The 14522-nt window shown below is 40.8% G+C and overlaps 1 protein-coding gene across 4 annotated transcripts in view; it reads right to left on the reverse strand.

Moving 5' to 3' along the window:
* CORO1C (coronin 1C) overlaps positions 1–14522 on the reverse strand; it is an 86827-nt gene that overhangs the window by 46201 nt on the left and 26104 nt on the right. For 3 of the 4 annotated variants that reach the window (XM_032300572.1, XM_032300591.1, XM_032300581.1), the window contains exon 2: positions 9062–9261. In XM_032300572.1, the coding sequence (XP_032156463.1) occupies positions 9062–9256 (195 nt within the window). In that variant the 5' untranslated portion in view covers positions 9257–9261. Of the gene's footprint in view, positions 1–9061; positions 9262–10723; positions 11059–14522 lie in introns of those variants that run through there. The other variant, XM_032300601.1, reaches the window with a different exon arrangement.

Below are 14522 nucleotides of genomic sequence, written 5' to 3' on the forward strand. Positions count from 1 at the left end.
TAGACCAAGTATTTTCCAAACCTTAGACAATTCTCGGAGCTGACAGAATGAAAGCCCTGACAAGTTAGTTTTTGTTATTAAACTCTAATCCCAGAGAAAGAATGCAAAGGTTTCAATGTCCATTAGACCACAGTTTCTCTCTCTCTCTCTCTCTCTCTCTGTGTGTGTGTGTGTGTGTGTGTGTGTGTGTGTGTGTGAGAGAGAGAGAGAGAGAGAGAAAGAGAGAGAGAGAGAGAGAGAGAGACGGAGCCTTGCTCTGTTGCCCAGGCTAGAGTGCAATGGCACAATCTCGGCTCACTGAAACCTCCGCCCCGCCTCCTGGGTTCAAGCAATGCTCCTGTCTCAGTCTCCCAAGTAGCTGGGATTATAGGTGTGTGCCACCATGCCCAGCTAATTTTTGTATTTTTAGAAGAGATGGGGTTTCACCATGTTGGCCAGGCTGGTCTCAAGCTCCTGACCTCAAGTGATCCACCCACTTTGGCCACCCAAAGTGCTGGGATTAGAGGCATGAGCCACCACTCGGCTAGACCAATTTCTATAACAACAACAAAAAAAAAAAACTGTTCACACTCAGTAGAAAAAAAAAATTAAAAATATGCATATACAAATCAAATAAAGACTCAGCAACCTAAGTTCTAATCCACAAATGACTTCACAGTCTTGGACAACCACTCAATTTGGGAGTTTCAGTTTCTGCAACTGAAGAACAGAGGAATGATCCCACCCTACCAAGTGAAAAAACTGAGACACTGTTTATGAAGAGGACTATCCACATATAATCTGCTGGCATTCTGCAGTCTCATTTCTATGAATATGACAGAAGTCACTGCTTTTTCCTAAAGATGATACAAAGGAAAGATGTCATGTTGATCTACTTATAACAGCAATCCTAAAATATGAAACAGTACTTACTCTAGTTCTTTTCTCCATAACAATCAAGGAAAATATTTTGCCAAATTCACACAGACAGTGAAAGAAAAAGGGTCAAGAAATGTAGGATTTTCTACCAAAAAGCTATCCTTCAGCTCCTTTTGACTCATAATGTTAGTTCACAACACACATAAATGATTTGTTTCCCTTCCAATCAAACATTCTATTTCTCCAGTACTAGAAAAATCCACCTAAACTCCTAGAGTTCCTCAAGTCTGAAGGAGCAATGTGCCTACCATCTCCTCTTTGCCCTCCTGGGGACAGAGCACCTCTACTAACTTATCAGTTTAAAAATTGGGCTGGGCTGGGCAGGGCTGGGCGCAGTGGCTCAGACCTGTAATCCCAGCACTTTGGGAGGCCGAGGAGGGTGAATCGCCTGTGGTCAGGAGACCAACCTGACCAACATGGAGAAAACCTGTCTCTGCTAAAAATACAAAAATTAGCCGGGCATGGTGGTGCATGCCTGTAATCCCAGCTACTGGGGAGGCTGAGTCAGGAGAATCACTTGAACCCAGGAGGCAGAGGTTGCAGTGAGCCGAGATTGCACCATTGCACTCCAGCCTGGGCAACAAGAGCAAAACTCTGTCTCAAAAATAAAAATAAAAATAAATTTAATTTAAAAAAAAAGTTGGGTCGGCTCCTCTTCTGTTTCATCTTTAGCTCCTACACAGAGAAAAAAAACTGAATTCAGATTGAACCTCCTCCGTCATGTCTTCCTTACTTCCTGAGCCTAGGGTGAAACTGATCTCTCACACTCCCTGTACTTGAGTACTTCATGCACCTACATGGTGCCCCCTGGAGAGATCAAGCACTGCTGTTGCTTTTTAAAAGCAAGAACCCAGTGGCTCACTCCTGTAATCCCACTTTGGGAGGCCAAGGCAGGAGGAACACTTGAGATCAGGAATTTGAGACCAGCCTGGCCAACACAGTGAAACGCTGTCTCTACTAAAAATATAAAAATTAGCCGGATGTGGTGGTGCACACCTATAGTCCCAGCTACTATGAGGCTGAAGCAGAAGTGCTTTAACCTGGGAGATGGAGGTTGCAGTGAGTCGAGACCACACCACTGGGTGACAGAGCAAGACTTTGCCTCAATTAAAAAAAACAAAATTAAAAAAAAAAAGCAAGATCCCAGCACAGGTCCCTGCACATGCAGGCACTAATGAATGAGTAAATGAATGAATGAATGTGATTTTTCTAAAGTACCATGTTAAATTTCACAAACATTTAAGCAATAGTTAGCTCTTTGTATGTGCTCTGGTAATATTACTGAAAATATTTTTCAAATCTCAAGATGTAAAAAAATCTTTTAAAGTCCAGGTAACTATAAGGAAGAAAATAAAACATCACTTTTACTCCCATCAGTGTTAACATTGCACACTCTTTCCTAAAAATTAATAACATAATTGAAGTTAAGTACGAGATAATGACTATGATCTCATAACACATTTTTTAGGATATATGAAGGTACCATGGAACAAAGGATAACAAAATCTTGCCACGTAACATAACTTTCTCTTGCTATTGCAAGGAATCCCTCAATTATTCACTTAGGACTTATTTAAGAATGTTTATATCTGCATAGATATTATATTTTGGCTTTTTTGGTTTTTCTTGAGATGGAATCATACTCTGTTGCCCAGGTTGGAGTGCAATAGCATGATCTCAGCTCACTGCAACCTCCACCTCCTGGGTTCAAGCAACTCTCCTGCCTCAGCCTCCCAAGTAGCTGGGATGCCCGGCTAACTTTTGTATTTTTAGTAGAGATGGTATTTCACTATATTGGCCAGGCTGGTCTCAAACTCCTGACCTTGTGATCCACTCGCCTCGGCCTCGCAAAGTGTTGGGATTACAGGTGTGAGCCACCACGCCCGGCCTAGAAACATTTCTATGCAGATTTTTTTTAAAGCCTAGGTGGAAATATAGTGTTCAAAACTACCAGAAAGCCTTTTAGGTCACTCCGAATTACTCGTATATGAATTGTGTGAACTAACATTATGAGTTAAGTAATACAGTCTAAGAATACATATATTAGTTACCAATTGCTGACTAATAAGTTATCCTAAAACTCAGCTGATTAAAACAATAAACATTTATTACTCAGTTCCTGAGGATCAGGGATTCAAAAACAGCTTATCTGGGTGGCTCTGGCCCAGGGTTTTTCATGAGATAGTGTTAGCCAGGGCTGCAGTCACCTGATGGCTTGACAGGGCTGCAGGATCTACTTTCAAGATGGCTCATCGCATGGTTGGTTAAGTTGGTGCTGGTAGTTGTCAGGAGGTCCTACGGACCTTGCCACAGAGCTGCTGGAGATCCTTACAACATGGCAGCTCCAAAAAAGACAAAGTGGAAGCCAGTGGGCTTTTATGAACTAGTCTCAGAATTCACATTCCATTAATTCCACCATACCCTATGGACACACGGGCCAGCCCTATTTAATGTGGGAGGCTACCTACCACAACATAGTAAGGCAAGTTTTTGGAGAACCTGCACAAAAGGCTACCATATACATAGCCACCCAGTTTGCATCCTCTATCCAAGTGAGTCAAGAGATCAAGAACATATAATTCTAATTATTCCCTCCATCTGTTAAGTGAACAAGAAAATAATTTTAATAATGTGATAAGGCAGCCTGTGGTACTAGTGGTATGAAGAAGCAACTAAGAGAACTGAATGTATGATTTTCCTCTGTTTCAGTAAATAATCAAAGGCAACATCTGAGCTGGATATTGAACAGTGAGAAGAGACCACTAAGTATCATCATTAGTGGAATACTGACTGAAATGCCTCAAGATCTCTTCCTCAATAAACATGACAGAAACATTCTAAAGCAGCCCTCATCAACCTAGGTTCTATAAGAAATTAAAGTCCTAATGCCCTAATCTATGCTATTATAGGCAATAAGCTCTTTTCCATCCTATGCATCTAGAAGACAATGGCTATATATCATCCTTGGGATAACTAAAAAAATGTCATTCAAATGATTTTCTGCAGAGCTAAATTCTTTCATAAAAACTTAGATGAAAAAGACCATAAAATGAGTTGAAAATGGTTCATAGACATAAATAAAGCAAGATCTCAAATATTCCCACACACAGCTCCTAAAATAAATAGGAGAAACACAGTTGTATATAAGAAAACACCACACAGCTACAACAAAGGAGCTCACGGTAGACAGGAAGAGATCACAACCCAAAAAGCTAACAGAGATCTGGCCATACCCATCCCATCCTGGCCAGAGCAGAGCTCTTGTCCCAGGTAGTTACTGTGAGGGTGAAATCAGGCATCACTCCAATTCACCAAAGTTGCTTCACAGTACTTCACAATACTTAAGGAAGAAAGCAAGCAATTTGGGAAGACAGGAGCCATCTAGTTGGCATCCTCCACCCAAGTGTATGTCAAGAGATCAAGAGGATATAATTCTAACAGATTCCTCCCACTCTTACTTGTTTAAGACAGGATTTACAGGCTTGTTGTGTTATGAAGTATGTTGGGAGGAGGGTTGTGTGTGTATCTATCCAGAAACATTGGTATGTATGAGCCTCCATGGTTCACACAATAGGGAGGAAATGCCTCAGTTCTATCTACATCACTAGTGTGGCTACTTCACAAAAAAAAAAAAAAAAAAGGCTAATTCATGACAACGTGGTAGATTACACAAAGGGCTGAACACCTGTGTGCTTTTGAGCCAAGACAGCTTGTGAGTTGTGGCAAGCTGAAAGAAGTATCCCTCATAGCCAAAACCACAAAGCCAACCTGTGTTCAGCAAGACTGCTATTATTCATCCTCTGAAGGACTAAGGAATAAGTAAATGCACTAAGCCACACCTTGAAAAGTCATGGCAGAGTGGCAAGCCACAGCTTGACAGAAGCATTACAAAAGACAACGGGAATCACGTGTGCTAATCTAAATCACCCCACCTCAGGACTGAGGACTTTCCATTTTCCTCCAGCAGTGAGTGACCTCTTCAAAAATCCCACTTTCCCTAATAAAACCTTCCTGACAAAAACCTCATAAACCATATGCTTAAAACAGCACACATTCATTCTTAAGTGTGCTGCTTGCTGCATGTGTGTGTGTCTTTGTACATGCATGTGTTTTGATGTATTTATCCCTATTACTCTTTTCACTTTAGATTTTAAGTCCTGGAAGACAGAGACCATGTCTAACTTATTTTATATTCTTCCAGAATCTAACCATAAGCCTCATGAAGTTGCAATAATACACCTTATTTACTGCTGACACTAAAGAGCTTTCCAAAAGAAATTCATGGAAAACCATGTTTTCAAATGGGAGCCTTTTTGAAAGGGTGATAATTCACCTTAATTCCAACATGTACACATTCAATATTATTATGTACAGAATCCCAAATGTATCACCAAAACTAACTTGCCTGTCTATAACCAGAAACAAAAAGGGGAAAATATTCTCAGAAGCCCATGAGATAACTATTAAAAACCATACCCATCTCTTAAGGTTCATTTCTAAAATTATCCCAAGCTGCTAATAATGTATGTTGGAGCCTTACACACACCTAGAGCATAATTTCTTGCTATCTTGATTTCAAACATAACTTCATATTATAGTTGGGAATTTAGTTTTTCTTTGCTTTTAAACCAAAGCAACACCTCATGATAAAACTATTTCATAGTTGCTAAGACACTAAAGTTGTAGGAATCTCTTTTCCAGGGTAAAGAGCCCCATATTGTTAAGCCCTGTACAGAAAAGGAATTAATGGGTTCACCATGTAGTTGGGGTTCCCATCATATTTCTTCCTTGAGGCTATACTTCTAACAAGGAGACAAACACCTCAGTACCAGCAATCTGCTAGGATGCTTTCCTAGACACAAGTGCTCCTGAAGGGCACAGATGCTGGCACACAGCAGGTACTCAGCTTACAGACAATCAAACCAACTAATTGCATATGAAGACTCACTCATATTGTATAAACAAATATCAACTGTAAAATGTATAACCATTATTCAAATATTCATGACTATGCCAAAATTATAAGGTAGATATCAAGAAGGCCATCAGCTCCATAAATAAATGTAGGTTTTCTGACAACATGGAAGATGGTTCTATTTTCTACCAGCTACTGATGCCTGTTAACTAGCCAGTATCTTAGGTAGGAACAGCAACTCAGAAGAAAGGTGAGTATCACCTGACGCTCCAGGGCTCATGGGCCACGCCCTGCCATAGCAGATCCTTCTGTGAGCTACCCAGGCACAACTGTCATGAGGGACCACAGGACCACTCCTCTTTGCTGGGCTCAGCCTTGCCTTAGCAAAAAAGCAGCCAGGAGTAAAAAGGCATCTACTTTCCAAAGTTATACATTGAATTGGGGGTTAAAAATGGAACAAAAGGGTTTTCTTTGCTGAACAGCTGAATTGGAAATCACTTCATAACTGAGAATCATGCGAAGTGAGAAGCATTTCTGACATCATCTAGAATTACCAAGGCAGAAAATAACTTTTTTTTTTTTTTTTACTTTTTGAGATGGAATCTTGTTCTGTCGCCCAGTCTGAAGTACAGTGGCATGATCTTGGCTCACTGCAACCTCCACTTCCCAGGTTCAAGTGATATTCCTGCCTCAGCCTCCAGAGTAGCTGGGACTATAAGCTTGCGCCACCGTGTCCTGCTAATTTTTGTATTTTTAGTAGAGACGGGTTTTCAACATGTTAGCCAGGTTAGTCTCGAACTCCTGACCTCAGGCGATCTACCCGCCTCAGCCTCCCAAAGTGCTAGGATTACAGGCATGAGCCACGGTGCCCAGCCAGAAAATAACTTTTATACACAGCTGCTTATGTCATAGAGAGAGAAACGGAGGAGCGGAAGAATAAAGAGACACATCCATGTCCTACAACAAGTCAGTGACTGAGCCTGGACTGAACTCCACAGCTCATCAATTCCTAGATTGATATTCTTTCCTCTATGCCATACTGACACTAAGAGCCAAATAAACACACTTTTATACACAAAAATCTCACATAGTACACATGAACCTATCAATTATAGAAACCTGAGTATTGATCTTATTTCCAATGGCTGTCACAGGGCTTAGCTTATAACAACATCACCTCCTCTAAAACAAACTAATATTTAAGGAGCAAAGCCACACAGACAGTATTATAGCCTGAGAAAGACCCTTGATGCTCCTCCAAAAAGCAAGAACTCATCTAAACATGACAATTTATAAAGCAACTTACTCATCCTAGTTCCCGTAATGCTGGTTAAAGAGCAAAATACAAGGACATATTCATTAAGTTTAGGTCATTGAATATAACGGAAAAACAAACCATAAGATCAGTGAGCTCAGTACTGCATACAGGTCTCCCTCAAATGGGATAAGTGAAACTCAGTTTCTCATGGTTTGTAAAAGCAAAGATGAACTCACAGAACCTTTTGTGGATGTGGAAGTTGAAAATAAATATTTGAATTCAGAGGAAGATTAGTCATTCATAAGTCTATTTTGTGCTTCTTAATTGGCTTGTTCCATTTCTTTGAAAGAAAAAAAATGTCTTAAATGTATGCCTCAGTCAATAAAAGGGGAAATAAAAACTCTTAACTCCAAAACAGATAATGGTGCTCCAGTGTCTGACCTTAGCTGACAAGCTATGGCTGTCTTCTCAGCTGGCTGCCATAAAACGCACCAGTAAAATGTCAAGTTTCCAAATGTTCCTTGCTCTTGGTGAAGGAATAAGAGGGAGCTAAAATAATGTGGAGACCAAATGCAACTGGCCTTGAGTGTACTTATTTGTCACTCAAAAACAACTTTTTCCACAGAAATAAAAGTATCCAAATAGAAAATAAATTTTCAACTTAATGAAAAGATTCATCTTCGCCAATAAGAAGGTGCATTTGAAAACACGTATCAAATTTGTTCCCCAAAGGCATCTATCTCCCTTCTGTCAGGAGATGGTTCTACTGTGTTACCTATCTGGTCACTGAAGTAAAAATTAGATGCTATAATAAAAAAAAGTTCATCACCAGCATCTCTGAAACAAAAGTCCAAGAGAATTGGACATTTTCCCAATGAGAGTTTTCCCAAGGAAAAAACATCAACATACAATGGGAAAAAACCCTTTGACAGAAATTCACTTTATTGTAACCACTCTCAGAATCACATGGTCCATTGTGATGAGATGTACTCTTAATATAAGGGGCTCAGACACAGCAGGGATCCACTTCCCCTGCTGCTTTTAGCAGAGTGGAAACAGCTGTCATACGACTCAACATCTGCATCCTCACCAGCAACGAGCCCTTATCATTGGAGCTCAGGACTCACCAAACTCATTTTCCTCCTAAAAGCTAACTAGAAAACAACTGTTTCTAAGCCCTCTTCACAGCTTTTTTTCTTCATTATTTGCAACTCTGGGATTTGCTGATAAAATAACGACAGATTTTGATCTGCAGTATTCATGATTGGTCAGCAAATGCACAAAATTCCTATCTAATCTCACCTTGGAGCAGGCTCTCTGGGAGGATAAAGGAAGGAGGAGGGCTTGGAACCCCACTGACATTGACGGACACATAGAACCATTCTCAGTAAAGACTCTATCTCTGCCACTTGTTAACACTGTTTAAATCCTATACTGAAACTTATTACTGTCCAGAATTGAAATCTGTATTGAGGACATTCTCTTGAGTTCCTGTTGAACTTGCTATTCAAAAAAAAAAAAAAAAAGGCTCATCCTTACGATTTCACAAAAAAAGAGAATATTATCTTACAATTTTCTGCCCATTTGAAAATGTAACTGTTTTAAAAACTTTACTTTGGAATAAAAGCCTGTTTTTACAACTGCACTCTAAAAGAGAATTTTTTTGTGTGAAAAGTGGATGATTAAGAACCGAATCTTAAAATTCCTATGCCTGTCCATGCTCACAACATCATTATAATAATTTTTTCATCCATAGAGAGCATGCCCAGAACAGAGGTCACTATTCTATTTAATGATTCTCTGTTAGAGAAAAACTGATATGGTTAGTAAGGCGTGTGGAACTTAACCTCAATTACACCAGAGTCTAATGGTTTCACAAATACAATTCTTAGTGAACTGTCAATCTATTAAGGAAAAAATATGGAGACTACCAGAGGGTGTCTACCAGAAAGGGTGGTCAAATTACTTACCTTGTGCAGAGGGAGAACAAGGAACGCTCCTCCCCCACTTGCTTCTATGATTATGGCAACAAATCTGGGATTGACAGCACAAAAGGAACTATCCCAGGTCACACGAGAAACCCGGATGTCATCATAGCACTGGTCATTTTTCACCGCTTGCCCAAATACATGCCGAAACTTGCTCTGTCGTACCACTCGCCTCATCGTGCCTGCAAAGAAAGAGTGAGCATTATGTTAGAATTACGTACCAAACTGAAAGCTTTACTTTTACAAATGAAAAGCTCCAAGTAGGAAAAACAGAATGGGATGGCATTTTGTCTGCTCTCCTAAAAAGTAGCCAAATTGCAATCCAAATTTCTTTTAGCAGCACATACCCAGAGACAACTGCAAAATGCATCAAGGAAAGAATTACAAAGAAATGAAAAAGTCCTAATTCAAGATCCAGAAACAGCTCATCAGTTTTAACTTCAATTGAAAGATTAAGGCAAAGATTAAAGAAAGTTAGCCTTTCGGGGCTGGGTGGGAACTGACAGATAATACACTTCAACCCTTCCATTTTTATACATAAGAAAACTCCAAAGTGAAGTTTTCCGGTAGAGGTGAGGCTGAAGAAAGAGCCCAAAAACAAGTTATGATTTTGTGGCTTTGTCCTCCGCCTGCCAAGGTAATTTTTCGGTTTGTAAACATTTTCCCTAGACATCAGCACTCTGTTGTCTGAGAATTATGTCTATTCCCCAGAGTGTTTCAACAAGACCAACTATGGGAGGAATTCAAAAGACAGAGCTATCACCCTTGACTTCAAAAGCCTTCTAATCTAACACAGATGTAATAATCAGAGCAACTCACTACCAAACCGCCTAGTGCTAAGGGCTACACAGTGAGAAACAGGAAAAGTCAGCCTAAAGGAGCCTAACAGGTAAGAGCTAGGTCAGGGAAAAGAAGACCAAAAGTATTTAAATTGAAAGCAACGTGATCAAAGTGATGTTTAGAATGACAGTAAATCTGGCAGAAGCACACTGGACAGCTTAGATAGGAACAAGCTCAAAGACAGGTACTGGGCTAGGAAGCTATCTGACAGTAAACCAGACTTGAGGAAGGCCTGGAGTGATAGAGCAGTAACAGTTGGGACAGAAGAAAGGAAAAATGCAGGAGCTATTGCTGAGAGGAAACAAAACCAGGCTTGGTTTTCACTGAGTTGATCATCTACCGCAGCCACTTCCCTAGTATACCAGGGACTCTGGGGAGGCGAGGTAACACAGAGCTAGGTTCCTAGGCTTCCTTATGTGTCATTTCAGACTCCAAATTTCACTAAACTGTCAGATAGACACTGAAGGCTTTGTGCTTTTGCATCACCAACCCTCCCTGATTAAGGTTTCCTAAACTGCACCCAATGTAATTTTCCTATGTGCTGCTGCAGGACATTCTGTTCATGTTTGTTAGACAGAAGGAGCCTGGATAAAAACCTAAACGGAAATGGAACATGGTTCAATATTGACGACTCATCTGAAAATCAGATCCTCATATACAGAGGAGAGCTAACACCAGTCCACTCATGTCAGACGGGACACATGGTGGGGTGTTACTAATTCCTTTCCTCTAATTCCCTTCCTCATGGTCCTGAGCCCACTGCTAAATGCAGAGACAGAATTTATCTTTGCCAGAGTCTCCTACCCTTCTCCTAGGCATGTGTGAAAGTGGCCTCTCTCCAATGCTGGGGGCATGTAGCCGGGCTGAAGTAACAGACCCTTGGCAGGCAATTGAGCATCCATGTTCCTCAGCCCAGCTGTTATTACCAGACTTTCCCAGCTGACTACCAGGACCATACATTTTGAGTCCTTGGTAAAGGAGACGGTAAATGATACAGGCCAGGGCCCTTCATTTTGGAATCAGTATGAATACTTCTCAAGCATAAGTTAGGTAAGACAGCATCCATGAAGTGGTGAAAAGCAAAAGGAAAGCACATCCATACAAAAGCCAACGTACAGCCAGCTGGTCTCAGGATCCACTTCCCCACCCAACCATCTGCAACCATCTGTACAAGTTACAGAAACTGCAATCCCCACCAGCATCTTCAAGCAAGTGTTTCAAAAGTAAATTAATGTAGAAGAAATAAGGATTGTACCATGTCAGTTAACATCCTTCATAAATAAAACGTTCTTACAAATTCATACAATTAAAACTCAACAGAAAATTAGGCAAAGGACATGAAGAAGTAATTTACAAAAGAAACACAACAGCATTTATCTCCATTCCTTCCTAAAATCCCACTAAAATGAAAGCGAAAAATAAAAGCAGGTAAAGATATGAAAGGACAAAAGGACTGGAAAGCATCCTACAAGACAGCAAATGTGACAACAAACTCTTGGAAGATGGAAAGTTGTCGTGCACGTTTAACTGACTGAAGTGTGAGTGTCCTCTACTCAGCCAAGTCTCAGGAGGAGTTCACAAGAAGGACATCAAGGCCCACTGTGAATCCCCAGAACACTCCAAGGAGAAATTGTGTGTCTCTGAAGACAGAGATGTGGGAGAGGCACTGCAGAGAAAATGACTGAAAGTCTGAATTAGGAACAGCTGGACACCCAGATCTTCTCCATCCAGGACTTCACAACCAGGGTACTGGCCTGCCCTCTCCCCAGCAGAAGCCAGGAAAGGCCAGACTGCAGGCCCTGGACTGGAAGACACCCAGTATAGGTGTGAACAAGTACCTCACTGACAGCCTGGTTCTACACAGTGGGGCCTCCAGTCCCTTGTTCCTCCTGGCTCCCAAGATACCGCCTGCCTCTCAAGATACCACCTGCCCCACCCCATAAGAGATCAGACATCACTGCCCTCAGTGAGGTCCACCATTCAATGTGCCCCTCCACCTACACAGGCAAAAGGTCAGCTTTTAGAAGCTCACTTTAAATGTGAATGGATATTTGAGGAAAGCCTTTCACTTAAAAAAAGAGACAACTTTTCCTCTTCAAATAGCCAGATACCATGTAACCTCACAAAAATATGAAGATTAATATAAAAATGTAAAATGATTTGTCTTCATTGAAAGATACCATACAATCTTCTGGCTGACACATATACTAAAATACCTCAGAAAGTTATTTCCACGTCAGGTGCGGTGGCTCACGCCTATAATCCCAGCACTTTGGGAGGCCGAGGCAGGTGGATCATGAGTTCAGGAGTTCAAGACCAGCCTGTCCAACATAGTGAAACCCCATCTCTACTAAAAATACAAAAAATTAGCCAGGCGTGGTGGCACGCCTGTAATCCCAGCTACCCTGAAGGCTGAGGAAGAAGAACTGCTTAAACCTGGGAAGCGGAGGTTAAAGTGGGCTGAGATCACACCATTGCACTCCAGGCCGGGGCAACATTGTCAGACTCCATCTCAAAAAAAAAAAAAAGTTATTAGTTATTACCATATTATGCATACTTATTTTCATCCTAAATACAAGTAGACAGAATGATATAGAAGTTCTTGTGCTACAATCACAGAGTAAAATGTTAGCTACAGAGCAGAAAGAGTAAGAAAAGCCAGTGCTTCCACAGTGATGTGCTGTATGTCTAAGCAGAGCTTGAAGGGCAGAGCTCGAAGGGCAGCGTGAGCCCATTCACTTCCAAGGTCAAATCTGATCTGGGCTCAGCTGTGCACTTGTGGCATAGCTGCTTTTCTTGCACAGAATGTCTCAGGCCCTCCAGGTACACAACAGAGAATAGCAATTAAGAGAGCAAACTCCAGAGTCAGACAGCCTCGTAAGTGAGAAGAACAGCTGTACTCTTTACTCCCTGGCCACGGTACAGCACAGCAAGTCACTAAATCTCCATTACGTGTCAAATTCTCTATGCAAAATGGGTACAATGCATGTAAAGTTGAAGTGATCATTGAACGATCAATTGGTGATGGGATGGTGGCAGGAGATTCTTATGCTATACCATATATGGCTAGATACACAAAATTAATCACTCCATAAATACTAGCTACTGTTGTCATTCTAGTAACTGACATAAGACAATCAAGATTCATATTAGCAAATTACTTAACCTCTCTAAAAGTCAGTTTCCCATCTACAAAATGAAGGGAATGACACCTATAATAAGAGTGTAGGCTGGTTATGGTGGCTTACACCTGTAATCTCAGCACTTTGGGAGGCCGAAGTGGGTGGATCACTTGAGGTCAGGAGTTTGAGACCAGCCTGGGCAACATGATAAAACCCATCTCTACTAAAAATAAAAAACTTAGCTGGGTTTGGTGGCACATGCCTGTAGTCCCAACTACTCAGGAGGCTGAAGTACGAGAATCACTTGAACCTGGGAGGCAGAGGTTGCAGTGAGCTGAGATCGTGCCACTGCACTGCACTCCAGCCTGGGCAAGAGAGTGAAACCCCATCTCAAAAAAAAAAGAATGTAAACAAGGCCCAGATTACTTCACTGCTGAAGTCTACCAAACTTTTAAAAAATACCAATTACAAATGTTTCCAAAGACAGAGAAGAAGGGAATACTTCCAAACTAATTACATGAGGCCAATATTATCCTGATACCAAAATCAAATACAGACATCTCAAGAAAACTACAGACCAGTATCTCTTATGAATACAGATGCAAAAAATCCTCAACAATACCAGCAAACCAAATCAAGCAACATAGAAAAAGAATTAGAATTATACACCACAATCAAGTGGGATTTTTTTTCCAGAAATGCAAGGTTGGGTCAACATCTGAAAATCAATTAACGTAACACATTATATCAATAGAAGAAAAAAATCACACAATTATCTCAGATACAGAAAAAGCATTTGAGGCTGGGCACGGTGGCTCATGCCTATAATCCCAGTACTCTGGGAAGCCACAGCAGGTGAATCACTTGAGGTCAGAAGTTCAAGACCAGGCTGTGCAACATGGTGAAACTCCATCTCTACTAAAAATACAGAAATGAGCCAGGCATGGTGGTAGACGCCTATGAGCCCAGCTACTTGGGAGGCAGAGGCAGGAGAATTGCTTGAACCCAGGAGACAGAGGTTGCAGTAAGTCAAGATAGCACCACTGTACTCCAGCCTGGGCAAGACTCTGAATCAAAAAAAAAAAAAAAAAAAAAAAAAAAGCATTTGACAAAATTAAATATCCTTTCACAATAAAACACCCAGGAAACTAGGAATAAAAGGAAATTTCCTCAACCTGATAATGGGCACCCATGAAAATACCATAGCTAACTCAATATTCAATGGTGAACGATGAATTCCCCCTGAGATCAAGAATACAACAAGCTTGTCCACCCTTGCCACTTCTCTTCAGGATCACAGTACAGATTAGGGCAAGGCAATTAGGGAAGAAAAAGGAATATGCGACATTCAGATAAGAAAGAAGGAAGTAAAACTATTTTTGTATGTAGAAGATATGATTTTATATACAGAAAATCCTAAGGAATCCACTAAAAGAACTAGTAAGTTCAGTAAGGTTGCAGGATACTAGACTAATATACAA

This window comes from Sapajus apella, unplaced genomic scaffold (assembly GCF_009761245.1).
Source record: "Sapajus apella isolate SASKATOON/1434 unplaced genomic scaffold, GSC_monkey_1.0 scaffold2, whole genome shotgun sequence".
NCBI classification, from domain to species: domain Eukaryota; kingdom Metazoa; phylum Chordata; class Mammalia; order Primates; family Cebidae; genus Sapajus; species Sapajus apella.